Raw genomic sequence first — 13,100 nt, 5'->3', positions numbered from 1 at the left:
AGAAAATGTCTACAGTCTTAAAAGCCCTTGTGAAGCCCTTTTTTTCTTTATGTAATAAAAATGGCTTACCGGATCCCATAGGGAAAATGACAGCTTCCAGCATTACATCGTCTTGTTAGAAATGTGTCATACCTCAAGCAGCAAAAGTCTGCTCACTGTTTCCCCCAACTGAAGTTAATTCCTCTCAACAGTCCTGTGTGGAAACAGCCATCGATTTTAGTAACGGTTGCTAAAATCATTTTCCTCTTACAAACAGAAATCTTCATCTCTTTTCTGTTTCAGAGTAAATAGTACATACCAGCACTATTTTAAAATAACAAACTCTTGATTGGATAATAAAAACTACAGTTAAACACCAAAAAACTCTAAGCCATCTCCGTGGAGATATTGCCTGTACAACGGCAAAGAGAATGACTGGGGAAGGCGGAGCCTAGGAGGGATCATGTGACCAGCTTTGCTGGGCTCTTTGCCATTTCCTGTTGGGGAAGAGAATATCCCACAAGTAAGGATGACGCCGTGGACCGGACACACCTATGTTGGAGAAAGAACCTTTTCCACCCGTAATATCAGAAATGATTTCTGTCAGACCAGGTCCAAATAAGGTCTTACCCTTGTAAGGAGTCCAGAAGCTTGGGACTTGGAGGTAACGTCAGCTGAACAAGATTTTAGCCACAAAGCCCTACGGGCTAAGTCAGTGAAGCCAGACATCTTGGCTCCCAGTCTAATAACTTGCATGTTAGCATCAGAAATAAAGGAATTGGCTTGTTTGAGAGTCTTAATCCTATCTTGGATCTCCTCCAACTGAGTCTCTACTAAAATTTATTCAGACAAGGCGTCGCACCAATACAATTCCGCACTTGCTACTGTGGCAATACAAACTGTAGGTTGCCATTGAAAAACCTTGATGAACATACATCTTTTTCAAATAAGACTCCAGCTTTTTGTCCATGAGATCCTTAAAGGAGCAGCTATCCTCTAAGGATCGTAGTTCTCTAAGCCAAAGTAGACATAGCCCCTTCTAATTTAGGCACCATGAACCTTTGTAAAGATGGTAGACGGGGAGAAACGTATCCCTGGCTTCTCCCATTCCTGTGAAATAATCTCAGACACACGGTCTTGAATAGGAAACCCTTCCACAGAGGAAGGAGCATCATAGTATTTATTAAGTTTACTAGACTTCTTAGGGTTGACAATGACAGAAGTATCAGAAACGTCCAAAGTAGCCAATACCTCCTTTAACAGTACCCAAAGGTGTTCAAGCTTAAAATATGAATTTTAACTCTGCAGTATCAGATGAAGGAATTATAATGTCCGAATCTGAGATTTCACCCTCAGAGGCTATCAACGTATCATCAGACTTATGAGGGAGGGCAACCTGTGTAGCAGCAGATGGGACAGATATCTTACTATTTGAAACATGTTTAAATTTTCCTCTTGCGTTTCCCCAACATAGGAAAAGGAGATAATGCTGCAGATACCACAGAAGATAACTGTGCAGCAAAATCTGCAGGCAAATAAACTCCTCCAGGAGGCTGAGAAGAACTGCAGGGCACTGTATGTGACGCCATAGAGGCTTGGGACGTTTGAGGAGAAAGCTGTGGCATTGCCTGAACAGCATCATCCTGAGAGACATTGGGCTCAGAGGGCAACAATTTATCTTTAAATTGAAGTGTTCTAGCTAAGCATGCAGCACAGAATTGCATAGGCAAAACAATTTGTGTCTTGACAAATGCTTGTTATGCCTTGAGGCACAGAGTCTTGGTCCATGTCCATAATACTAAATAAAAAATTCCCCATATTGTAGATATTTTTAAATACACTGTCACTTTAAGAATTTTAAACACAGGCGCTTAACGTTATGTAAAAATTCTTTAAAATAATAAACAAATCAGGCCCCCTACATCTCAGACAGGCTGAGGTGCCTTACCGTAACACTTATACACAATTTGGCTGCCAGAAGTCTCCAAAACGAACATATAGTAGATCGACACTGAAGAGACAGAAATTCAATTATGCCGCTCCACGAATATCCGACAGCAGAGGTGTCACATGACGGGCAGAGAGAGGAAACTATGCAGCAACTAAACAAATTATGCTTACCTGATAATTTCCTTTTCGTCTGATGGAAAGAGTCCACAGCTGCAATACTCCTCCCACTCCCCATATCCCCCAGTAATTCTGCCGAGGAACAAGGAACATAAGAAATATCAGGGTGAAAGGTGCTAGAAGAATAGGACGCCCCACATAAAATTACGGGTGGGGAGCTGTGGACTCTTTCCATCAGAAAAAAGGAAATTACCAGGTAAGCATAATTTATGTTTTTCTTCTTAAATGGAAAGAGTTCACAGCTGCATTCATAACTTTTGGGAAAACAATACCCAAGCTATAGATGACACTGAATGCCAAGACGGGAGGGTACAATAGGCACCCATACTGAGGGCACCAGGCCTCAACCTCTACCCAATAAAAAACCCTGCTTTGTCTAAAGCCAATGCAACTGAAGAGGCAAAGTCCTCCCAGTGTCTGTCCATAGAATACCAAAGTATTCGACCATGAAAAAGTGTGTAATACACCCAGGTGAAAAACCCCAAGGTTGAGAACAGAGTCACAACAGGACGACACAGAGGGTACCAGCCAGGACGAAGAAGCAGTCAAGCAAGAAACAGACTGCAAAAGCAACCCCCAGACATAGGGCACGTTCCAGGCAACCTAAGTTGGCGGACCTACACACAGGTCCCTGAAATAAGGAACACAAAACCTCAATCGAGGCCCCCTGAGATGGAGAGAATACCCTCAGAACCCGAAGGAAGAGTAAACCCTCTTCTAATTAATGTAGCAAGTTGAAAGGAAAATCTATACCCTAGCAGACTAAGTTAACCGGATAGACAACAAAGCTCACACATCCAGGAGACTGCAACCTAACGCAGCTCCTTAGACCACTCGCCATATTGAACTGCAGACCCATACCAACCCAGCCTCTGGGATCCAAGACAGGGAAACAAAGAATTCAGAAACAGGAAAGAGTGTAAGGATAGCACAGTCATCCCCTACACAGCACAAGTAAAACCCGACTCTGAAACAGACAAGGTCATAGACCAAAGAATCTATCAAATAAAGGCCCAACAAGTCTGCTTGGAGACATCAAGACCCCAGGGGGAACCATTCCCACCTTTCCGCCTCCCATCCAGGAGAAGCCCCAAGCAAGGACTCCATCTCCATAGAGAGGAGAATATCCCCTAAAGAAAAGGGATGATGCCGGAAGGGCAACAACTGTCCTCAAGGCCTGAAGGCACCGACTAATGGGAAGAGAAAATCCCAACACAGATGTCCTATAAAAGGACCCCCCTACAAGTAGCTTGCCGAGCAAAGGCACAGCCAACCCATTCGCCTGCAGAGCAGGGAATCCACGGGAACACTGGCAAGCTGACCACGGGAATGCAACCCTAAGGCGCACCAGAAATCAGACATCCAACCCCAGCAGCTGGGTATGAACCAACCACCCTTGCGATTCAAGCAACACGGCTAACCCCCAGATGACATGGGCAACTCTGTGACAGAGTAAAAAATACTCTGAAATCCTGGCCAACCATGACCAGGTTACGTAGATGGAGCAAGGACACAGCCCAAGTTCCCACTATCGTGGAACATCCCGACCAGCCCTGAGATCCAAGATTAGAAAACAACCCAAGACTGGGTCAGTAAAAAGGCCAAGCGAAGCTTCAGCAACCCGAAGTCTCAGAGAGAAAAACAGGTCCGGGAACCCAATAGTTCAGGCAAACCTTACCCTAGAACTAAACACCTCAAATGGCCAAAAAGCCAAACGCAAGAGTACTTATGCATATCCAGAAATCCAGATAGCGAGAGAACTCTAAAGCCCCGACCAAAGGAAGGAACCACCCCTAGCTAAAGTCCAACACTCCAAGGAGCAAGGCTAGAAGTCATATGAAGATACCTCTCAGAGCCTCAGGACGACCAAGGGATACCTTGAAGTAAAAAAAATATCCTACTAACAGGACTAGTCTCCCTAACACCTCCGCACAAGCAGAGGACACAAAGAAGAGAAGGCCCTAAGACTACCCAGCTCTGGAGAACCCAGAGCTAAACAAAAATCCCCACAGTGAATAACTATCACCCAGAAAAACGGATCCCTAAAATGAGATTCACTTACCCGGAGGCAATGGAAGAAGACCCAAAGGCCTTCTAGAACTCAGTCAAGAGTAAGAGCTGCATCTAGATATACTAGAAACAGCTTACGCATACAGCTGCAAGGTGTCAAGAGCTGCAACTGGTTTCAAACTGCAAACCTTCCGCATGCTAGACAGATATCCAGTACAAGCTGTTGGATCAAGCCCAATAGCGGTAAGGGGCATTAAGCCCTCCCACCCTCCACCACCTGCGGGAGGAAACTAAGTTCTGATGAAATCAGATGCCAGATAGAGTGCCGCAGCGGAGAAACTCCCCTGCCCGGTCATCTATGACTGAAGGCTATAAGGACTGAAACCAGGCGCTCTAAAATGGCATACAGAACAAAACTGGTTGACAGGCGTCAAAGTTCTTCTCTGTGAAAGGCACATGTTGAGCAAAAAAAGGCTGCTTCTTGGGTGGTAACTAGCCATAGAACAAGCTATTATGCCATTATTCGTTCCCAGATTGAGTGCTACTCTTTATTTAGGTGTCATAGAGGCCACTCTGGATTCATCATTGGACACAGAATCTGAAATCAAAATAGTCTCAGTATCAGAATACTCTGTAACTGAATCTGAAATTAACAGTCTCAGCATCAGAATCTTCCATAACTGGATAGAGGATATTTAAATATGGACTAAAGTAGTGAAAACGAACAACGGCACCCGACACCCCAATGGCTGGGGCACTCACCACCTCCTATGACCAGACCCCTGCGGACGAGAAAATTTCCTTCGCAACGCGGTCGGGAATGCGGAAATGGAAAAACGGAACATAGCCACGCCCCGAACACAGGGTGAACCGTACAGTCCAAACAAGCGCGCCCAACCTAAAGGCTGCATCCCCTCCAAAGGCCTCAATGTTCAAACCATGAGCCCAGTAAACATCGCACATAAGCAGGTTGAATCACATAGACATGATTATAACCCCCCCCCATTCAATTACCCCCCCTCAGGAGATATTAACCCTCGATTCCAGGATACTAAGAGAGACTCACTGAGACCATTATGTATAATTTATACCTGACTGGGGGATGAGGGGAGTGGGAGAAGTATTTAAGCCTCCTGGTGGCCAGGTTCTTAATTCCCAAAAGTAATGAATGCAGTTGTGGACTCTTTCCATTTAAGAAAAGGCTTGCGTTTCCCTCTGCCTACAACACCAGAGCTTAATTTACACAAATGCTTAAGCAGTCAGTCTGTTCTAGCTAAGCAAGCAAAGAAAACCAACTGCCAAATTTTAAGTTTATACATAAATACCTGTATAAAACATAAGCCACACACATACTAAAAGTATTTCAACAAAATTAGCCCAAAGAGGAAAAAACGTCCCAATAAAGGGAAGATTAACCCTTATTCGCACATGTATTGACTCATGGATTCTCACCATCTGATGAAATACACACTCTGAAGCCATGACTGACATGCTCTCATAGAACTTGCAAACTTAATACATCTCAAACAATCTCACCTCTCTGTGACTGGAGAACCCTCAGGTTTCCGAGAGATGACATAACGACAGCTTAGGCCAGCATCCTTCACCATCTGGTCACCAAGGAACTCTGCCAGGCGCTTAGCAGTGCTAATGGAAGTGGATTTCTGTTCCCCGTAATCCTCTAGTCGTCGGGACATGGACCGGTTCTCAGAAATCAGCTCAAACAGTTCAGAATCTGGCATATTAGCTGCCTGTAGAGTAACCGTCCACAAACTATTATTTAGCAAGCATTATTCAAACAACTCCTTGAAAAATATTTACTGATTAATAAAAAGAACAATGCCTAAAATTTACAGCATTACTCAGTACCTTGTTGTTAAAGATTTTCTGATCACTTACCTTGCTATAGAGCACATCCAGCCAGTAATCTGCAACCTTGGCCACTGAAGCATACACCTCTTCCAGAGTGCTGCCCTTAAGAAATGCCTCAAATACGGATGACTGAAAGATTTTAATTAGCTGAAGCTCCCCACGACGTTTCACCTCAAAACCTTTGAGCTCAGCTAGTGAGCCATCTTCATTAAATACAGCATACCTGCAAGGTAAAAGCATTAGTAACAGTTATGTGCAAGAGACAATATGAAAATATATGCAGAAACCAACCTTTTCTTTAGCTTCTTCCCCTCTTCCTTGGAGGCAGGTAAAATCATGGCCAGGTATGGCCCATCTACTTCAAAAAAGATACTGTTCTCAGAGCGGGTTATGTAAGTAAGTGTGGATGGATCACTAAGCTCTTGATACTGATGATTTGTAAATCCCTCCTAGAAATAAAAGCATAAGAGTCAGAGGTACAAGTTTTCTGTTGCTACAGCCTTTCCCACATCTAAGGGATTAAGAATGAGCATTTTAATGTCAGATCTACAAAACATCAGTTTATTTAAAACATAAAGCTCTCACCTTCACCAGGATATTAAGCATGGCTCCCGGGTAAGATATAGTCACTTTAGGTTTCTTTGAATTTGTAGACTTGATGACAAAATTCTCAGGGAAACTATTGGGCAAAACGCACCAAATTCCATCTGTGTCTAGCTCCAGTGGCCTCCTGTTCATACACATAAAATAAAAAAGGTCAAAAAAGTAAAGCAATTGACAAGAACTATATTAAATAGTAAATCTGACAGAAAAAGAAAATGTATGCTTACCTGATAAATGTATTTCTTTTTTGACACGATGAGTCCACGGATCATCTTAATTACTAATGGGAATATCACTCCTCCCCTGCAGGAGGCGGCAAAGAGCATCACAGCAAAGCTGTTAAATAGCTCCTCCCTTCCCTCCCACTCCAGTCATTCGACCAACGTTAGGACGAGAAAGGAAGAAACAAGGTGCAGAGGTGTCTGAAGTTTATAACATACAAATAACCTGTCTAAATAACAGGGTGGGCAGTGGACTTGTGTCAAAAAAGAAATACAGTTATCAGGTAAGCATAAATGTTTTTTTCTTTTTAATGACACAATGAGTCCACGGGATTATCTTAATTACTATTGGGAATCCATACCCAAGCCTGAGTACACAGATGATACGGGAGGGACAAGACAGGGGACCTAAACGGAAGGCACCACTGCTTGAAGAACCCTTCCCCAAAAACAGCCTCACTGAGGCAAAAATGTCAAATTCGTAGAATTTTTAAAAAGAGTGAAGAGGGGACAGAGTTGCAGCCTTGCACAGAAACCTCATTCTTAAAAACCCATGATTAAGCAACAGCCCTCATGGAATGAGCCGTAACTCTCACTGGAGGCTGCTGTCCAGCAGACTCGTATGCAAAACCTATAAAACTATTCAGCCAAAAAGACAGAAGTCGCCGTAGCTTTCTGTCCCTTACGTTTTCCTGAGAAAACCTCAAACAAAGCGGAAGACTGACGAAAAAACCTTAGTCGTCTGCAGGTAAAACATTAAGGAACGAACCACGTCCAAATTGTGCAGAAGCCATACCCTCTGAGAGATAGGATTAGGACACAAGGAATGAACAACAATCTACTGATTATTGTTCCGATCAGAAACCACTCTAGGAAGAAATCCTAATTTAGTACGTAAAAATTACCTTATCAAATGAAAATTAAGGTAAGGGGACTCATACTGTAATGCCGCAATCTTTGACAATCAAGCTGCGAGCAGAAGAAAAAGCAGCAAGAAATGAAACTTTCCAAGATAACAACTTAATATCTAAGGAATGCATAGGCTCAAATGGAGCCCCTTGAAGAACTTTGAAAGCCAAATTAAAACTCCATGGTGGAGTAACTGGCTTGAACACAGGCCTGATCCTGACCAAGGCCTGACAAAAAGATTGCACATCCTGGAACATCTGTCAGACATTTGTGAAACAAAATTGATAAGGCAGAAATTTGACCCTTTAGGGAACTAGTCGATAATCCTTTCTCCAAACTCTCTTGGAGAAAGGACAAAATTCTAGGAATCCTAACTCTACGCCAGAAGTAGTACATGGATTCACACCAATAAAGATATATACGCCATATCTTATGGTAATCTTACTAGTAACAGATTTACGAGCCTGAATCATGGTCTCTGACCGATTCTGTAAAGCCACGCTTGGCTAAAAAACATAATTTATGTAAGAACTTACCTGATAAATTCATTTCTTTCATATTAGCAAGAGTCCATGAGCTAGTGACGTATGGGATATACATTCCTACCAGGAGGGGCAAAGTTTCCCAAACCTCAAAATGCCTACAAATACACCCCTCACCAGACCCACAAATCAGTTTAACGAATAGCCAAGAAGTGGGGTGATAAGAAAAAAGTGCGAAAGCATAAAAAATAAGGAATTGGAATAATTGTGCTTTATACAAAAAAATCATAACCACCACAAAAAAGGGTGGGCCTCATGGACTCTTGCTAATATGAAAGAAATGAATTTATCAGGTAAGTTCTTACATAAATTATGTTTTCTTTCATGTAATTAGCAAGAGTAAATAAGCTAGTGACGTATGGGATAATGAATACCCAAGATGTGGATCTTCCACGCAAGAGTCACTAGAGAGGAAGGGATAAAATAAAGACAGCCAATTCCGCTGAAAATAATCCACACCCAAAACAAAGTTTAAATCTTATAATGAAAAAACTGAAATTATAAGCAGAAGAATCAAACTGAAACAGCTGCCTGAAGTACTTTTCTACCAAAAACTGCTTCAGAAGAAGAAAACACATCAAAATGGTAGAATTTAGTAAAAGTATGCAAAGAAGACCAAGTTGCTGCTTTGCAAATCTGATCAACCGAAGCTTCATTCCTAAACGCCCAGGAAGTAGAAACTGACCTAGTCGAATGAGCTGTAATCCTTTGAGGCGGAGTTCTACCCGACTCGACAGAAGCATGATGAATCAAAGACTTTAACCAAGATGCCAAAGAAATGGCAGAAGCCTTCTGACCTTTTCTAGAACCAGAAAAGATAACAAATAGACTAGAAGTCTTTCGGAAATCTTTAGTAGCTTCAACATAATATTTCAAAAGCTCTAACTACATCCAAAAAATGCAATGATCTTTCCTTAGAGTTCTTAGGATTAGGACACAAAGAAGGAACCACAATTTCTGTACTAATGTTGTTAGAATTCACAACCTTAGGTAAAAATTTAAATGAAGTTCGCAACACCGCCTTATCCTGATGAAAAATCAGAAAAGGAGACTCACAAGAAAGAGCAGATAATTCAGAAACTCTTCTAGCAGAAGAGATGGCCAAAAGGAACAAAACTTTCCAAGAAAGTAATTTAATATCCAGCGAATGCATAGGTTCAAACGGAGGAGCTTGAAGAGCGCCCAGAACCAAATTCAAACTCCAAGGAGGAGAAATTGACTTAATGACAGGTTTTATACGAACCAAAGCCTGTACAAAACAATGAATATCAGGAAGATTAGCAATCTTTCTGTGAAAAAGAACAGAAAGAGCAGAGATTTGTCCTTTCAAGGAACTTGCAGACAAACCTTTATCCAAACCATCCTGAAGAAACTGTAAAATTCTAGGAATTCTAAAAGAATGCCAAGAAAAAAGATGAGAAGAACACCAAGAAATGTAAGTCTTCCACACTCGATAATATATCTTCCTAGAAACAGATTTACGAGCCTGTAACATAGTATTAATTACGGAGTCAGAGAAACCTCTATGACTGAGAATCAAACGTTCAATCTCCATACCTTCAAATTTAAGGATTTGAGATCCTGATGGAAAAAAGGACCTTGCGACAGAAGGTCTGGTCTTAACGGAAGAGTCCACGGTTGGCAAGTAGCCATCCGGACAAGATCCGCATACCAAAACCTGTGAGGCCATGCTGGAGCTACCAGCAGAACAAACGGACGCTCCTTTAGAATCTTGGAAATCACTCTTGGAAGAAGAACTAGAGGAGGAAAGATATAGGCAGGATGATACTTCCAAGGAAGTGACAATGCATCCACTGCTTCCACCTGAGGATCCCTGGATATGGACAGATACCTGGGAAGCTTCCCGTTTAGATGAGAAGCCATCAGATCTATTTCTGGAAGTCCCCACATTTGAACATTCTGAAGAAATACCTCTGGGTGAAGAGACCATTCGCCCTGATGTAATGTTTGGCGACTGAGATAATCCGCTTCCCAATTGTCTATACCTGGGATATGAACCGCAGAAATTAGACAGGAGCTGGATTCTGCCCATACCAGTATTCGAGATACTTCTTTCATAGCCAGAGGAGTGTGAGTCCCTCCTTGATGATTGACATATGCCACAGTTGTGACATTGTCTGTCTGAAAACAAATGAACAACTCTCTCTTTAGAAGAGGCCATGACTGAAGAGCTCTGAAAATCGCACCGAGTTCCAAAATGTTGATTGGTAATCTCGCCTCCTGAGATTCCCAAACCCCTTGTGCTGTCAGAGACCCCCATAGAGCTCCCCAACCTGTCATACTTGCATCTGTTGAGATCACAGTCCAGGCCGGAAGAACAAAAGAAGCCCCCTGAACTAAACGATGGTGGTCTGTCCACCACGTCAGAGAGTGTCGTACAATCGGTTTTAAAGAAAGGGAAAGCAAAGTTGACTTAGAAGACATATCAGCATTCCAAGTTTTAAGCCATAAAGCTCTTCTAGCTAGAATAGCTAAAGACATATACCTGACATCAACCCTAATGATATCAAAGATGGCATCACAAATAAAATTATTAGCATGTTGAAGAAGATTAACAATGCTATGGAAATTATGATCTGATACTTGTTGCGCTAAAGCTTCCAACCAGAAAGTTGAAGCTGCAGCAACATCCGCTAAAGATATAGCAGGTCTAAGAAGATTACCTGAACATAAGTAAGCTTTTCTTAGAAAGGATTCAATTTTCCTATCTAAAGGATCCTTAAAGGAAGTACTATCTGCCGTAGGAATAGTAGTACGTTTAGCAAGAGTAGAGATAGCCCCATCAACCTTAGGGAATTTGTCCCAAAACTCTAATCTGTCAGATGGCACAGGATATAATTGCTTAAAACGTTTAGAAGGAGTAAATTAATTACCCAAATTATTCCATTCCCTGGAAATGACTTCAGAAATAGCATCAGGGACAGGAAAAACATCATTTATGTAAGAACTTAAAATATATAAATGAGGGTGAGAGTAGGTAATATTGCTCAAATATTGTACTGGTGCCACCCTTTAAAAAGTATAGACATTAAATTCGTATAGAGAGACTAAAGTTTCAGAGCATATATAAATACTCTGAAAAAAGCAAGGGTAAAAATAGGCACACAGACAGCTCCTTTGTAAAAAATATTTTTTCATTTATTTAGATTTCCCATTCACGTCAGTGAAAAATACTTTGAGCTTTGCCACACCACATAAGATGAACAATATATACAAAATGAATAAACACCACAAAGTGTAGGTAAAACACAAAAACTGGGACCTGAATTGAATAAAGCATACGTATGCTACCCAGATCTAAAATAGTGTGTAGCAAAATATGTGTGTTGTGGTAATTTATCTATAACGATCTAGTTGCAAAATACATTCAAACATGCTAAATGTTGCAAGAATCCTCGAAATACATGTAGCAAGCAAACAACAGATGTATGGATAAAGTCCACAAATATAGATATGGAGCAAGGATAAGCAAATTTGATAGTAATCTGGATCAAAAACAGTGGTTTTGGAAACGGATAAGCACTTATCTTAAGCGTGTAATTCCTAAGCGCTTCTAGAACCCAAGTACTCTCCGTATAACGCTATCACAGCGTGTGACGTCACTAGAGGACGGGCGGTGAAATTGTCAAGTCTCTCTGATTGGTAGAATAGGTAGGAGTGTATCCACAGGTCTCCGGTGAGTATCCGCTCGCCACCAATGAAAGAACCAGGCTTCCACTAGGTATGATGGGCGTTGTTAACTAGTAATGAAAGAGCCAGGCTTTCTTACTAAAAGCGGACAAATCTTTATACCAAGATGTACCTCAACAAATTTTCACAAGCACAATCCATATTAGATATAGGTCACCGATGTAAATAGTAATGAAAGAACCAGGCTTCCTTACTATAAGCGGACTGCTTGCCTTTCCTCAGCGTGTCTTTGCAACCACAGTGCTTATTATAAGCCAAACACAGTTCACATGTGAAATAAATGAATGAATGATCCAAAATATCCTTATTCCAAAGTCAAAACACAATGCAAATGTCCCAAGATGTAGAAATCACATGAATTTGCTTTACCATAATTTTTTCATATAGAAGATAGGAGTTAAATAGGGTATACTCCTAGAGATTAAAACACAGCACAGCCAACGACCGTTTCACCCCCACAGTAAGTGTGTGTCACAGGGGCTCATCAGGGCATATTGTGTCCTTACCGGACTTCCTCTTTTAAAGGTACACCTGGCCAATCACAGGTGATCCTTCTTTTTGTAGGTGATTCCTCTCTTAAAGCTATATACACCTAGATTGCCCTAAGTTATCGTGTAGTGTTTATTTACATTAATAAAGTGACCATATTATACTGAACTTGCTTAATTCCTTAGCATTCCAGAATTGTATCACTAAATTGTACATCCTATATTACAACAGATACTCTGCCAGATACATTTAGGGACTTAAGAGATTTTTATTTTATTATTTTATTTTGACCATTTACAGGAAACTGGCATATTCCAGTTTCTCATTTAAACCAGTTGGAAATCTAGTACCAAGTCTATAGATCCATTTTGTTTCTTTTTGAAGGAGTGTCTTGTCATTATTACCACCCCTGCCATTCGTTATACCTTTGTCAATAATGATAAATTTTAAAGTTTCTGTATTTCCATTGTGGAAAATGCCAAAATGTCTTGCTACATTTGTGTCCCTAGAATGTATGATATCATCACGATGCTCCTGAACCCGGTCCTTCACTAATCTCTTTGTTTTTCCAACGTAAAAAACCGGGCATGAGCATCGGAGAAGGTAAATCACCCCTTCAGATTGACAATTGAAGAAG

At 41.3% G+C, this 13,100-nt stretch overlaps 1 protein-coding gene across 1 annotated transcript in view; it reads right to left on the bottom strand.

Moving 5' to 3' along the window:
• POLE (DNA polymerase epsilon, catalytic subunit) overlaps window positions 1-13,100 on the bottom strand; it is a 571,199-nt gene that overhangs the window by 291,715 nt on the left and 266,384 nt on the right. The window contains exons 23-26 of the mRNA XM_053702214.1: window positions 6,574-6,718; window positions 6,280-6,437; window positions 6,016-6,211; window positions 5,653-5,867 (exon numbers count right to left, since the gene is read on the bottom strand). Of these exons, the coding sequence (XP_053558189.1) occupies window positions 5,653-5,867; window positions 6,016-6,211; window positions 6,280-6,437; window positions 6,574-6,718 (714 nt within the window). The remainder of the gene's footprint in view (window positions 1-5,652; window positions 5,868-6,015; window positions 6,212-6,279; window positions 6,438-6,573; window positions 6,719-13,100) is intronic.

This window comes from Bombina bombina, chromosome 2 (genome assembly GCF_027579735.1).
Source record: "Bombina bombina isolate aBomBom1 chromosome 2, aBomBom1.pri, whole genome shotgun sequence".
Lineage (NCBI taxonomy): Eukaryota > Metazoa > Chordata > Amphibia > Anura > Bombinatoridae > Bombina > Bombina bombina.
Note: the sequence above shows the minus strand (reverse complement) of the source record. Positions and strands in the feature narration are given on the sequence as shown.